The sequence below is a fragment of the Melitaea cinxia genome, chromosome 2 (assembly GCF_905220565.1).
Source record: "Melitaea cinxia chromosome 2, ilMelCinx1.1, whole genome shotgun sequence".
NCBI lineage: Eukaryota > Metazoa > Arthropoda > Insecta > Lepidoptera > Nymphalidae > Melitaea > Melitaea cinxia.
Genome location: NC_059395.1, coordinates 9,906,287 through 9,923,077, shown reverse-complemented (window position 1 = coordinate 9,923,077; position 16,791 = coordinate 9,906,287). Strand labels below are relative to the sequence as shown.

Genomic DNA, 16,791 nt, shown 5'->3' with positions numbered 1-16,791 from the left:
AGTATCTGCTTCCGTTGTGCTGTGCCCGAGCGAAAGAGTAATTCCGAAACTGCAGGCATGCGCAGATCGCGCGCTAGCTTTATCTCTCTTACTTCCTTACAGGGCATCCACGAAAGAATTTTATTATTCCTGGCGGTCCTAATAAGGATATTGAGAAACTGTTATTGAATTATTGCATTGTCATCGGTCCTTGATGCGAGTGCAAAGTTTCAAATTAATCAAACTTCTGTAAATTGGTGAAAATTATGCTCAAAGATTCCATTACATACATACATACAATCCAAGCTAATGAAAGCGTGGTCAAAAGCGTTCTCTACCAGCCGAGGTCTTACGACGTACAAGAGCGGCCGTTTGTAGGTGTGCAGAACTTAGTAAAATTCACATTAAGAGAAATAAAACCATCAGGTGGACCGTACGCTTACTTGCCGACCTAGTCATATATACAAAAAATCTTGTGATGCCGTATTCTATACCTATGCACAAATTGATAAAATATAATGTCATGTGGAGAATTTGAAAAACTACATACAACACATAAACAAAACAATTAAATCATTTATCATTTGTTTATTAATACTTTATTACACATTTCAAATTACGTTAAAGAAATTAGCAATACTCTTACTTAACTAGGTGAAAAGGAGATCTTATCAATGATAGAAATAAGAAACAAACACCTGTGTGACCTATATGTACTTAAAACCATTTGTCATAAGTCAAGATCGAACCTACCAGATCCATCACTGCGCCATATCGTATCCGCTGTCGTCGAATTAGTCCTCGTTGTTATTTGTACTTATATAATAAACTTTATTTTTATACTCTAAGTTTCCAACTGCGCTAAGTAAACGTCTCCTTTCTGGGCACAGTATCCGCATTCCGCATATATAACAAAACCCTAGCAACAGATTTGCAATTATCTCAATATAAATTAAACGTGTTAATTAAAAAGACATTAATAGATAAATACATAGTTGGTAATGTGTGGACTTAGTGACGATGTATTTTTCATGCAAGATATTACTAATTTTGGACTAAAACACACTTTGTATATTATTTTCAAAAGTGTAACTGCGGAGTTTTTTGCCGATTCTTCTGTGCAGAATTTACATTCCTAATCGGTGGTAGCTTTACTATTAAAAATAATTATCTAATTATATAAATTATAATAATTTTTGAAATGACGACTCGAAGGTGCTTTTGAAGAATATTTAAATAAAGTTGTTTTTGTTTTTGATCTTATAAAATTGTAATCTGAAATAATATATTGTACTGATTTTTTTCCAAATATATATTAATCTATGTATTTGACAGACCGCTGCTGTTGTTAAATCAGTAATAAAAAATATTCGTTGCACGCCTACATAAAATTATTTGTTTTTCTTTTAATATACCTATGGTATATATTGAATACTATGATAATTAGGATATTTTACTTTTGTTCTCATGTCTAACTACAAGGTATTTTGTTATTAGTAGGAAAAAATATACTTACCAGAAGTAGAGAATTCTTGACCAGTTTTCAAATTTAAGCTGAAGTACCTGTTTTTTTTTTCAACTAACTGACATAAAAATTTAATTTTAATAAATATACAAAATATTTAATAAACAATTAAATATAGTAGAGTAAATTGTAAATGTGTAATTTTCTAACGCAAAGAAGTCCTTGTGTTGATTGAGATTTCATTTCCAAGTATTTTTGAACGCAGCGCGAATATGGACGTCATGAAGGGTATGATTTTTCTATTTACTACACATGGGTGCATAAACAAAAAAGGTAATAGCCGGGGTTGTGAAGGGGCGGAGCCAGGTGTCACACGCAGAGATCTTATCTAGATGGGGACGCGCCGACGGCGGCCGTCGGGCGGCGGCGACTACTCCCGACCCGTGCGTTACTAATTAAATAACTGAACAATAGTTACATCTAGTATAAAAAATTCCATCTTTGATTCCTTCCTATTCCTATATATATTCCTTTGAATTTTTTTAGCAAATCATTATAAAAAACGAGTGTGCTTTAGACCACACGACTAAAGTAAAACTTACGAAACGTAACTCTTTCTCTTTCTATATTCACTAACTTATATCTCTCTCTCAACTTATCACATTTTTGTAACGCTCTCGTCACGCATCCACCAGCTTACTCTCCAAGTCAAGCGTGCGTAATGATTAGTAATGAAGTTTTACTTCAAAAAATGATTTGTTATTTACACGTAACTTAGATGACAAACGTTTAGACATTTTGTTGGGATTTTTAAAAATAATAATATCTGTCGTTGACGATCTGTTTTTGTACCATAATAATTAAAATATAAAACAAATTTGCCATCAAATTATTCTAAGTTTTATAAACTTTAGTATATTTTATAAACTTTTAGGTTTAGTTGTTTCAAGGTCGACAGTGAAATAAGGGTTAAACTATGTAACGATTAATACTAATGTATAATTTGGTTTAAGCTACGCTCTACATTTGAACTGGGTTAAGATGTTAAAGAAACAACAATATTAAGTTTTTCTTTGAAATTACATTTTTACTGGCCACGTCAAGTTATTTTTAGTCGATAAATCAAAAATTAATTTTACCAAGTTTTATAATTTAAAAACCAGTATAAAGTGTATCGTAATCAATTACATATATCGCTTAGCATGCTTCTAAAGTTATTCATAAGTCTACGTGATCAAGCCCATTAACTCCGTGAGCCAATTATCCCTCATGTTCTACGAGTCCGTCCAGATGAGTACGAGCACAATATGTTAACATATTTTTTAATTTCTTCTTCGGGCAGCCGAGGAGGCAATGGCGACTTCATGTGCAGGAGTGAGATTTATAATAAGAAAACGCTCCTACCAAGCATGCACCACAAGGATCTATAAATCTTTTAAGTACTGAATCGGCCAATCCCTGTTGAGAAACGATAAATCATCGGCGCGGACGCTAGTTGACCGAACGTGGACGCCGTCTCTCTCGCACCGCCGGCTTCTCGGGCTCCCCGCATCATTTATCATTTCTTTCTTTCGTTCCTTCTCAATGATAAATTCAATTCTCTTTTCGTATATGATTGTTCCTCGTTTTGTTGTTGTGGTGTTTTATTGTGGTACCGTCACGGAGTAAGTTTTTTAATCGGATTTCGATCGAAATGATCGCGAGAATTGGTTTTCCATTTTAGATTTCGTGCCACGAGTGATCAATCTTTTAAACCATCGCATTGAGGCCTCGAAAATTTATTTAGGATTTTATTTCGGAGCAAAAATTAATGTATTTAGTTATTTTGCATTCTGCAATTTATGACAACTTAAATATTGTATTCGTTTATTTTTAATCGACTTCAAAAAAGAGGTTACTCAATTCGACCGTACTTTTTTGTGTATATTCGGGGATAACTTATATTTTATGAACCGATTTTGATAATTCTTTTTTTGTTGGAAAGGAGATATCCCAAAGGAATCCCAGAGCAATCGAGGGGAACTCTCCAAAATCGTAGTGACACTAGTGCGTTTGTAATTTTTTTTCGTCTACTTACAGTGTATTAGTTTTCGATGTATTTGAAGTCGGTTTTTTTTCGTTTGCTAACGAACATAATTATTAGTAATAGTAAATAATAATAATAAATACTCTTTAGTGTACACCAAAAAAAAGTTACAAAAAAATTATACATTCAAAGAAAGATGTACAAAGGCGGTCTTATCGCTAAAAGCGATTTCTTCCAGACAATCTTAGGGTATAGGACAGGGCGTAGAAAAAGAGAAGCGGTAGATAAGTGTACAAAGAGTCGATAAAGAATTGGCATAGAATTTAAAACTATATGATATAAAAATGAGTAAATATACTACATATATATACAATATTCATACACACCCATATATAATATATATACACACATACATTACGTACGTCTTACTTCATACATATGCGATAATACTACATAAACAAAAACTACATAATATATTGCGGAGATAATATTTAAGAGTTATTTAGTGACAAAAAAATAAATCTTTAGATATTTTTTAAAACAGGATAGAGATTGAGCTTTCCTTATAGAAAGGGGAAAAGTGAGTTCTAAAGTTGTACAGCTTTAACAGAAAATAAGTTTTGAATAAAAGTAATATGGGAAAGAGTTTTAACTTTAATTATTGTTATTAAATGTTCAATTAGGTTGTATAATCTATATAGACGATAAAATAAAAATACACTTTAATTGAAATATGCTTTTATTTATCTCCGCTATGTACATGGCCATAGAAAAGACAATTAACACATCTACCTCAAAATAACATAAAATACTTCCTTTTCTTGGACACAATTAGGATGTATTATAATTATAGTTACATGTTCCATTTGTTTATCTATAGATAAGTAGTTAAAGTGTGTTTGCGTGAAAAAATAGTATTGTAAATTTGAATATATACATTGTGTATATATTTATACATTTCTATAATACACAGTATGATTTAATAGCAACATCACTGATCGTAAATTTACAATAGGTCTATTATCACTTTCAAATCTTAAAATATTTATACATAACCTAAACGCGTACTTTAAAGCTATAAATTTACATCAGTTACATAACTTATTGGGCATCGTAACTTTGGCCATATATATATAATTATTTTGCTGTAGGTAAGATTTTCTGAAATCTTTCTTTCAGCAAGGACCACATTCCTTGTATGAAAAATCCTTCAGTTCTGGTAATTTATTAATTACTTAATTAACATCTCTGTTGACAAGGGTAAGTACTGGAAACTCGTCGGAAGGCTTTTCACTAATGTAAGCTTCGTAAAAATAACAACATTTGATTAGCTTTTTAATTTACAATCGAATATGTTAAACCATAAAGCTTATATAAGAGAAAAGGCTTATTATAAATTACTATCAACAATGCATTTGACAAATATTTTAAATGAGCGATAACGATTTCTAGACATTACAAAGGTCTTACAAACAATGATACACGAATATTTTCAAATAAAATAAGGTTACTAGGATCGTAGCCATCTATACATGCCATGCCATGTTTACAACACTACAATTCTGTTGCTTTACATTTTCAACAAGTTATGTTATGTCATTGTTTGAATAATTGTGATACATCTATAGTGTACTTTACCCTCTGTCTACATCTGCAGTGTACTATACCCTCTCATATGACACTTTGATGATAAACTGTAGGATTCAATTTATATGAAACTAGCGGACCCGGCGAGTGTTGTCCTGCCCGAAAAACAGCAACCAAGTTTGATAGCTTACATACCGATAGCAGCGCCACCTACCAGGTCCAATTGAGACAAAAACTACCCTATGTCCCAACTTGGACCAAATTACACATGCTTAAAAATTTGATAAAAATTGGTTCAGTAGTTTCGAAGTTACATACCGATAGCAGTGCCACCCACCGGGTCCAATTGAGATAAAAACTACCATATTTTCTAAGTTAGACCAAATTACAGATGCTTACAAAACTAGATAAAAATTGGTTCAGTAGTTTCGGAGTTACATACCGATAGCAGCGCCATCTATCGGGTCCAATTGAGATAAAAACTACCCTATGTCCCAAGTTGGCCTAACTTACAGATGCTTACAAAATTTGATAAAAATTGGTTCAGTAGTTTCGGAGTTACATACCGATAGCAGCGCCACCTACCGGGTACAATTGAAATAAAACAACCATACCTTCTAAGTCGACCGAATTATAGATCCTTCTAAAACTTGATGAAAATTTGGTTCAGAAGTTTCAGAGTTACATACCGATAGCAACACCACCTACCGGGTCCAATCGAAATAAAAACTATCCTATTTCCCAAGTTGGTCCAAATTACAGATGCTTAAAAACTTGATAAAAATTGGTTCAGTAGTTTTGAAGTTAGTACCGATAACGGCGCCACCTATGGGGTTTGATTGAAATTAAAATTACCCTATTTCCCAAGCTGAACCAAATTATAGATGCTTGCAAAATTTGATAAAAATTGGTTCAGTAGTTTCGGAGTTACATACCGATAGCAGTGGTAGCTATCGGGTCCAATTGAGATAAAAACTACTCTATGTCCCAAGTTGGGCCAACTTACAAATGCTTACAAAATTTGATAAAAATTGGTTCAGTAGTTTCGGAATAAAATACCGATAGCAGCGCCACCTACCGGGTACAATTGAAATAAAAACTACCATACCTTCCAAAAAATCTTTCTGTAGCTTAAAATTCTCTTTTGTTCATTTCAAATTCAACCTAACTAAATATTTCTATTTTAGGGATGACCCTAAGGGCACTGTGACCCTGGCCCAATAGGGCCGAAAGGATACGATCCCGGAGGCAAAGCCCCAGAGAAGAAAGCCCGGGTAAAGAGGGCAACCTCGAGGCTCGTACCCAGACAGGCCCGGTGGCCAATCGGGATAAAAAACTAACCTAACTCCCAAATTAAACTAAATTACAGATGCTTACAAAATTTGTTAAAAATTGGTTCCGTAGTTTCGGAGTTACATACATTTCATACATTACAGTTACATACATTAAAATTCTCTTTTGTTCATTTCAAATTCAACCTAACTAAATATTTCTATTTTAGGGATGACCCTAAGGGCACTGTGACCCTGGCCCAATAGGGCCGAAAGGATACGATCCCGGAGGCAAAGCCCCAGAGAAGAAAGCCCGGGTAAAGAGGACAACCTCGAGGCCCGTACCCAGACAGACCCTCGGGCCTGTCAGGAAGATCCACACACACCAAGTCGACCGAATTAAAGATCATTCTAAAACTTGATGAAAATTGGTTCAGAAGTTTCGGAGCTACATACCGATAGTAGCGCCACCTACCGGGTCCAATCGGGATAAAAAACTAACCTAACTCCCAAATTAAACTAAATTACAGATGCTTACAAAATTTGTTAAAAATTGGTTCCGTAGTTTCGGAGTTACATACATTTCATACATTACAGTTACATACATTAACTCCTTATTTGGGATGAATTATCATAAATTTCGTTCATCAATCATTTCTACATCACATATAGGACATTCTTACCAAGTTTGGAGTCGATAAAAGATATAGTTTAAAAGCGGGAATTATCCATAGTTAACGCCCCCACAACCCCTTCTTGTGGGCGAAAGGAATATTCCTATCAAATTTCAAGTCTCTAAACCTGATGGTTCCAGAGATCGTGATGAGTCAATATATAGGTGAAATCTCTTATATACAGGATATCCGATAATTAATGGATAACCCCGCAGGTGCTTGTGGAGGGGTACAGGGCCAACCCAGAAAAAAAATAAAAAATTAAACTATCTGCAACGGTCTAGGGTTTATTTAAAAAAAAATTAAGTACGAAATTCGATACCTTTGTTCAAACTTTTGAGTACTATGGCTGCAAATTCAATATTAACGAATTGATTTTCTCTGGAAATAGCCGTGGATAGTCCGCCTTGCTAACGCGCATTACAAAATATTTCTAGCCACAACTTTCTTTTTTTTAAATACTTAAAAATGAAAAATAGTGTATTCGAATTTATTATGATAAAGTTTGAGCACCTGTGGTATAAAAAAACGTAGGGGGACCTAGGTGGCTCATAGTTTAAAAAACATGCCTACTTTGTGACGTCTCTTAAATGTTATTTTACTAATTTTTTTTATTGTCTATTGTATTTTACCAAATTATTTTATTATTTTGTGTTATTGTTGTTTTTTATGTTTTTTAAACTATGGGCCACCTAGGTCCCCCTACATTTTTTTATACCACAAGTGCTCAAACTTTATCATAAAAAATTCGAATACACTATTTTTCTTTTTTAAGTATTTAAAAAAAAAAAAAACAGTTGTGGCTAGAAATATTTTGTAATGCGCGTTAGCAAGGCCGACTATCCACGGCTATTTCCAGAGAAAATCAATTCGTTATTATTGAATTTGCAGCCGTAGTGCTCAAAAGTTTGAACAAAGGTATCGAATTTCGTACTTAATTTTTAAACAAATCCTAGACCGTTGCAGATAGATTAATATTTATTTTTTTCTGGGTTGGCCCTGTGCCCCTCCACAAGCACCTGCAGGGTTATCCATTAATTACCGGACAACCTGTATATATATAAGATGTCGGACGGCTGTCAATCTGCCATTGATTTAATTAGATCAGACTATTTTATTATCATTTATTCGTTAATAAGCGTAATGTATTCTTATTAGTATCAATTTGTAGTTCTGTAGCGCTTTAGTGAACTTTTCATTTCACGTTCGGTATAACGTCAAAGAAGACCATTAAACAAAATTATAAAAGATTTAGACGGATTTTGATTAAAAGAATCATAATGAATTTCAGCTAATTATGTTTCCTGGACGTCAAATGAACAGTCCCCTAAGCGCGATGTGGTGGTCAATAAGCAGCAGCGGCACCAGAATGATGCATCAAATGATGGTGATGATAGGACTCTTGGGTAGGACACCACCAGTCTGACACGGCGTGAGGAACTCCGGGGGTAGGCTGCTGAAACTGACTCCAGTGACCCCCGAAGCCAATTTTATTCTCCATCATACCATTACCACCTATATTTGTGAGGTGTGAAGTTTGGTTGTGATGAGGAGGCGCGGGTAGTCTTTCATAAGATTTTTGGTCATGAGGCGTGATGTACTTGTCATTAAGGCTTTCTAACTTATCTGTTATAGTAGGATGATGTTGCGGGTGGTGAGATGGTGCTAGAGACATTGTGGGTTGTGAAGGTATAGGAACTGGTGGACTGGCAGCTCCAGCAGTTACGCTTACACTACCCGCAGATGAAGAATCGTCTCCGTCACTGTCGTAGCGTTCAGAAGCTTCACCTGCAGCTCCGTGCACTTTCATATGCTTTCGTAGTGATGAAGGATGTGTGTATGACTTGTCACAGCCGTGCACGCGGCAGTTGTAGGGTTTGTCAGACGTGTGCACATGTGAGTGTTTCTTTCTATCTGAAGAATTTGCAAACCGACGATCGCAGCCCGCGTACTCACACTTGAATGGTTTCTCACCTGTAGAAAAACACAATCTATTAGTTGTATTTAGATTTTCTTTTATCTTAATTAAGTTTTGTTTATTGTAAGTCCAATGACTACTTATTATTAAAACGTATCATTTATTAACATAGGAAAAATCAAATATTACTTTATCTAAGAAGGTTTCGGAAGCACTTTTGTATCGTCATTTTACAAATTATAACTGTTTTAGTGTTTGTTGAATTATTTTGGTTACTATATATAATGTTACCACCGATTCTAAATGTAAACTCGGTATAGAAGAATCGGCAAGAAACTCTGCAGTAACTATTTACAAACAACTATCGACCGTCATAAATTTAGTCACACATGTTAGCATTTAAATTTGTAATTCAGACAATTATTAAAATATTGAATTTTGTCTCGATATTACTCTTATTGTTTAATCGCTTAGTACCGGAACAGTACAAAGATGGTGACGTCATCTTCCGAATGGTTAATACCTATTCATTTACGAATAGTCAGTCACTATCTTTATTATCTGTTTTGTAGGATAGTTACCAAATAAATACTTTTACCATCGATATTTATGCTTCTAATCTAATATATAAAATTCTCGTGTCGCGGTGTTTGTAGTTAAACTCCTCCGAAACGGCTTGACCGATTCTCATGAAATTTTGTGTGCATATTAGGTAGGTCTGAGAATCGAACAACATCTATTTTTCATCCCCCTAAAGGTAGTCCGTAATTTTATAAAATTATACGAGTAATGTTTGTAATTTCATTAGATTGTATCGTTCTTATTGTGATTATTATGATTATTATTTGTTGAAATAGAAAAAGAGCATAAAGATGGAGACACCGTCTTCCGAATAGATATTAATAATTTTCTGATTGGCCAGTCGCCATCTTTGCAATCTATTGGCGGGATTATGTCGTATAAATATGATAATTTGTAGGTGAAGAAAGAGTTATTATTTAATTATTGTGCGGTCAACTCGCATTTCAGCAGCGTGAAGGATTTGGGTCTGATCATTTTCCTATGTGGGCAAAGAGGCCTATACCCAGTAATGGGATATTACAGGCTAAAGCTTGCAGCTGGCGTTGCTACTCGATAAGTAGTGTATAAGTGATTAGTCATCATCATCATTATCATCAGTTTAGGCTATTGTAGTCCACTACTGGACATGGGCCTCCCCAAGTTCATGCCAGACATACCGGTTTTCCGCAATCCTCATCCGGCCCATACCGGAAATCTTACGTAGATCGTCAGTCTAACGGGCTGGAGTTTGTCCCACACTGCGTTTGCCAATAGCAGTCTCCGCTCCAGGACCCATCTGCTCCAACAGCCATCGATTCTGCGACACAGATGACCAGCCCGCTGCCATTTCAACTTGCTAATACTGTGGGCTATGTCGGTTACTTTCGTTCTCTCGTGGATGATCTTATTTTTAATCCTATCTTTGAGAGAAACCCTAAGCATAGCCCATTTCATTGCATGTTGAGTAACTTTAAACTTGGGGACCACTCTCTTCGCCAGTGTCCACGTCTCGGCTACGTATGTTAACACAGGCAGGACGTATTACTCGAAGACTTTTGTCTTCAAGCATGCGGAATCTTCGACTTGACGAAGGCTGCCAAAAGCCGCCCAGCCCAACCGAATCGTCCAATCGGCCTCCTCTTCGAAGTTGTTGTGGCCTAGTTGGATGGTATAGCCTAGGGAAATATAATCTTGAACAACTTCGAGAAGGGTACCATCGACCGACGCCGGTCTCGTATGACTTGGTTGTAAAACATAGTTTTCTTTTTGTCCAAGTTTATACCGAGACTGACCCATCGGGTGGACTCGTTTAGGCCGATCAGCATTTGGCCTAGCTCATCCAACGTCTCCGCAAAGATGATGATATCGTCAGCGAAACGAAGGTGAGAAATGACGCCGTTGACGTCAATGCCTCGTTCCCCTCAATCCAAGGTCTTAAAGATATCCTACAGCGCATTGGTTAACAGTTTCGGTGATATTACATCTCTCTGTCTTACCCACGCCAGAGGAAAATAGGTCCTGGATATAAACGGTCATCGTCACCACGTCGTACATACATCTCAGTATCTCGATATATCGCTAGTCGATATGACATATCTGCAGAGTCTAGAACAGCCCAGTAGTGCTATTCTGTAAGAACATTTTCGTGTCTCGACAGCGGAATCCGCGGTGAGATATCAAATTCGTATTCATTAAAACTCGACAGTCCCGTAGCGCCACACATGTGAGTGCGGCGACGAGTCGAACCCTGTTGCGTGAGAACGTTGACATTTAATAGTATGAATTCGGTATTCTGTAAGGGGATTTACCGCTTCACACATCACAATTCGAGACTTGATTCGACACTTGACTTCATGCACATATTCTAAAATAAAGTCATAAGAAAAGAATATCGATAAAATAAACACAGCTCTAAATTGCCGCTCTTCGATTCGACACTCACTTCACATCGCTTGTGCGTACGGAATGTTTACAGAATTCCAAACCAAGGTGAAGTGGGTTCGCTTTCGAAGTGAGCGCTGTCACTCAGGTGAAGCTCGATATCGAAATTATTATTTACAGAATAACCCTGCTGGTCTCGACAGAGTCGAAGCCTTTCTCGTAGACCACAAATGCCATACGCAGCGGCTGGTTATATTCTTCTGTCTTTTGTATAATCTGCCGAACAAAATGGATGTGGTCTACGACGCTGTAGCCATTTCGATACCCAGCGTGCTCTAGTAGTTGGAATTCGTCGAGTCTTCTGGCGAGACGATTCATTACAACCCTCGAAAACAGCTTATAGACCTGGCTCAGAAGTGAGATCGGTCTGTAATTCTTCAACAGAGACTTATCGCCTCTCTTAAACAACAGCACCACCACACTACTGGACCATGCCTTCGGCGTGGTACCTCAGTGCATAACGGCGTTAAAGAGTCTTGCCAAAGCATTTAGAGCAGGTGGCCCTGCGGTTTTAAAGAGCTCAGTCGTAACTCCGTCAATCCCGAGGCCCTTCTGTTTTTAAACTGCCCGAGCGCTGCACTAATCTCATCTTCTTCGAAGTCCGGGATACGTTCCGGTAATCCTATAGACAATCGGACAACAGTTTATGGGGTTTGGGGTGAAGGGGGGAAAGGAGGGTGTTGGGTTACCCTCTGTTACCACTTCTACCGTTTGAAACTCCATGATTATGAAGATATTGTAGTTAAAGTTTTGAGGTTAGAATTGTTTTATTTAGAGCTATCAAAATACCTTACAGCTTCCGTATCTGATTCCACCTTAGCTCCGGCGCTGCGGGAAGTACACTCATCCTCCGTTCTGCAACTTTCACGCGTTATTTTCAAACAGCAGTACGTAAAAATGATCTCTACTTAACCTATATTAATTATTTAATAAATCAAAAGGAAATAAGAAATTAACTATATATCTATCTACCATCTTGGAACTTGAAAAGCCGACCGATGGCGGGATAACCATCCAACTACTGGCTTCTCAAATGCACAGACCGAGGACGGGCAGCAGCGTCTTCGGTGCGACAAAGTCAGCCCTGCGGTCACCAACCCGCCTGCCCAGCGTGGTGACTATGGGCAAAAACCCCCATGAGTTCGAACTTAAAAATAAGGCCCTCAGTTCCCGGCAGCCCCACTATTCCCGGCTACGGCAGCGGCCGTGGTGGGGTAGAGGGTGCCAAGAATCACCGGGGTACGGGAGGCTGCCATAGAAAAATATTCCTGGCTACGTATAATGGACGCACGCTACGGTTGGACCATCACCTCACCGAACTTGAGGTAGAACTTAGTCACATTAAGTGGAGCATACTGGGGTTGTCTGAAGTCCGAAGAGAGGGAGAGGACACGATGATCCTGGACTCCGGGCACTTGTTCTACTTCCGTGAAGGTGATGGGCTTTCCCAAGGTGGCGTCGGTTTTCTGGTCCACAAGACTCTCACTAACAACGTTGTGGAAGTCAGTAGTGTGTCGACCCGGGTAGCGTACCTTGTACTTAAGCTCACCGACAGGTACTCCCTGAAAGTGATACAGGTATATGCGCCGACCTCGGCACACTCTGACGATGAAGTCGAAGCCTTGTATGAAGATATTACAAGGGCCATACATGGCACTACTTCGACCTTCTACAGCGTTGTTATGGGAGACTTCAACGCTAAAGTGGGAGTACAAGATCGCGACGGATCGAGCATCGGACCACACGGATTGGGGCACAGGAATCACAGGGGGCAGACGCTTGTCAACTTCCTCGAATCGGAGGGGCTCTTCTTGATGAACTCATTTTTTGAGAAGAAGCCCCAAAGGAGGTGGACATGGCAAAGCACCGATACTGTGACGAGGGACGAGATAGATTTCATCATAGCGGATAAAAGGCATATATTCAGAGATGTCTCAGTGGTTAACAGGTTTAACACCGGCAGCGACCACCGGCTAGTACGGGGCACTCTGAATATATGTCTCCGAAAGGAGCGGACCCGCTTGATGAAATCTACTCTCCGACCTACGCTGCTCCAAATAATATGTGGCTCCGAGCAGTTTCAATTGGAACTCCAAAACCAATTCGATTCGCTGGAAACTACTAGCGACGTGGACGAGATAACCGACAACGTGGTGAAGACGGTGTGTACACTGGGTCGCAGGCACTTTTCACCAACAAAACCAATGAAGCAGAACAAACTTTCTCCCGAAGCCTTGGATCTGATGCGGCGGAGGCGCGAGTTGCCGGCTGCTTCACCAGAACAGAGGGCTCTTTCCAAAAGGATACGGAAGCTTGTACGCCGAGACCTCCGCTGCTCAAATACGAGAGAGATTGCTATTCTGATTGAGCAGAATAGGAGGTCCAAAGTTTTCCAAAGACCATTGGGGAGAAGCCTTCTTGCGAAGCTAAAAACAGCGGATGGCAGAACCGTCTGCTCTCGCCCTCAGATCCGAGGAGAGGTTGAGAAATTTTATGGACAGCTGTACTCATTGAGCGCACGCAAGCCTGCGACTTGGGACACCGAAGATCCACGGGCACCATTGTTGCGCCATTATTCGGAGTGTATCCCGGTCTTCGAAGAGGATGAAATTGGTGCAGCGCTCGGGCAGCTTAAAAACGGCAGGGCCCCGGGGGATGACGGAGTTACCACTGAACTCCTTAAAGCCGCAGGGCGACCAGTCTTGAAACCCTTGGCAAGACTATTTAACGCCGTCATCCACCGAGGTACCACGCCGGAGGCGTGGTCCAGGAGTGTGGTGGTGCTGTTCTTTAAGAGAGGCGATAAGTCTCTGTTAAAGAATTACAGACCGATCTCACTTCTGAGCCACGTCTATAAGCTGTTTTCGAGGGTTGTTACGAATCGTCTCGCTAGAAGATTCGACGAATTCCAACCACCGGAGCAGGCTGGGTTTCGAAATGGCTACAGCACCGTGGACCACATCCATACTGTTCGGCAGATTATTCAAAAGACGGAAGAATATAATCAACCGCTGTGTATGGCATTTGTGGACTACGAGAAAGCCTTCGACTCTGTCGAGACCTGGGCTGTCCTGGACTCTCTGCAGAGATGTCATATCGACTGGCGATATATCGATGTACTGAAATCTATGTACGACGCGGCGACGATGACCGTTCATGTCAATGACCAAAAAACAAGACCTATTTCCCTCCGGCGCGGGGTAAGACAGGGGGACGTAATATCACCGAAACTGTTTACCACTGCGCTAGAGGATGTTTTTAAGACCTTAAATTGGGGGGAACGAGGCATCAACGTCAACGGTGAATTCATCTCTCACCTTCGTTTCGCCGACGATATTGTCATCTTTGCGGAGACGCTGGATGAGTTAGGCCAAATGCTGGCCGGCCTAAACGAGTCCTCCCGACGTGTCGGTCTCTGTATGAACTTGGATAAGATGAAAGTCATGTTTAACAACCAAGTCATACCGATACCGGTATCGGTCGATGGTACCCTTCTCGAAGTTGTTCAGGATTATATTTACCTAGGCCATACTATCCAACTGGGCCGCAACAACTTCGAGAAGGAGGCCGATAGGAGGATTCGGTTGGGCTGGGCGGCGTTTGGCAGGCTTCGTCGAGTCTTCACTTCGAAGATTCCGCAATGCTTGAAAACAAAAGTCTTCGAACAATGCGTCCTGCCTGTGTTAACATACGCAGCCGAGACGTGGACACTGACAAAGGGACTGGTCCACAAGTTTAGGGTCGCTCAACGTGCAATGGAACGGGCTATGCTTGGGGTTTCTCTTAAAGATAGGATTAGAAATGAGACTATCCGCGAGAGAACGAAAGTAACCGACGTAGCCTACAGAATTAGCAAGTTGACGTGGCAGTGGGCTGGTCATTTGTGTCGCAGGACCGATGGGCGTTGGAGTAGACGGGTCCTAGAGTGGAGACCGCGTCTTGGCAAACGCAGTGTGGGACGTCCTCCGGCCCGTTGGACCGACGATATACGTAAGATTGCCGGTGTCGGCTGGATGAGGATTGCGGAAGACCGGGATGTCTGGCGCGAACTTGGGGAGGCCTATGTCCAGCAGTGGACTGCGTTAGGCTGAAGTGATGAGTATATATCTATATCTACTTACTTATTTGTATATCATATGCCACGCCTGCCCCCGTGCTGTGTGGCTACGGCACTAAAGAATTTAGCCACCCCCTCTCTTCCCGTGGGTGTCGTAAGAGGCAACTAAGGGATAACAAGGTTCCACAAACACCTTGGAACTTAAGAAGCCGACCGATGGCGGGATAACTATCCAACTGCTGGCTTTGAAATACACATGCCGAAGACGGACAGCAGCGTCTTCGGTGCGACAAAGCCAGTACTGCGGTCACCAACCCGCCTGCCCAGCGTGGTGACTATGGGAAAAACACATGAGTTCACGTTATTTTTGTCGTAAACTTGTGGAGGCCTATGTCCAGCAGTGGACTGTTTAGGCTGTAATAATGATGATGATGCCTGCTCCCAGCATTTTGAACAGAGCCCTTGCCAGCAACATATCACGCTTGTAGGTCGTTCTTTTTAGATTGTGCTCCAAGATGGTTTTCGTCGAGGCACCTAGCGCTCAGCTAACGAACCATCGATTGCGTCATCAACGTCGTTAGTGTAGTAGACACAGGTGTTAGTGTGTTTTGTCAACGCTACTACCGCATAAGGCACACTGTCGTAGATTTGTAGCCTCTCGGTCTTTGTCTGGACGATGATCACCTCGCCGTAGGTTTGCCCTTGTGTTTTATGAATGGTCATAACGCGCGATCCCTCTCTAGTACCGTATCCCTGGTCTATTAGGATTTTTTCTCTTCCTGCGTATAGACCAAGTATAGGGTGTCCTTTTAAAGTTTTGGTATTGGCGCGCCAGTGTATCCATTCATTTTGAGGGAGTGGGATGGCCGGATTTGACGAGTACATATTTACGTATACCTCACAGATGGTATATAGAACGTCCATGGGACTCCGGTATGTGCAGGACAACTCACGTGAGATGTTGATTGTCAAATAAGGTCTACAGTCCCTCATTTCGAACAGATTTTCTCTGTTTATATAAGGCAACTGGTTGACGTCTCCGATGAGAACAACTTCGTTTGCAGCCGAAAGCCGTGCCACCATTATTATAGCTCTAAAATGGTTCATAAGAGCTTCGTTCACCGTTAGTCGGTTACATTTCTTGCCCTCTTTGAATCCATTTGTTAAAACGGAGGCCATAGTACGTACCTGACCTGAGACCTGATTTTGTCGCCAAAGCGGCGGGCTAGTTTCTCTTTAAGATCTTTGGCAGCTTCGACCGTCGTGGTAACTACTAGTTCTAGTAGTACATTCTCATTGAAGTTTCCGACTA

At 40.0% G+C, this 16,791-nt stretch overlaps 1 protein-coding gene across 1 annotated transcript in view; it reads right to left on the bottom strand.

Annotated features, from left to right (window-relative positions):
* Nucleotides 1-8,347: 8,347 nt before the first annotated feature.
* LOC123660373 (zinc finger protein ZIC 4) overlaps nt 8,348-16,791 on the bottom strand; it is a 44,321-nt gene continuing 35,877 nt past the window's right edge. The window contains exon 2 of the mRNA XM_045595468.1: nt 8,348-8,976. Within this exon, the coding sequence (XP_045451424.1) occupies nt 8,348-8,976 (629 nt within the window). The remainder of the gene's footprint in view (nt 8,977-16,791) is intronic.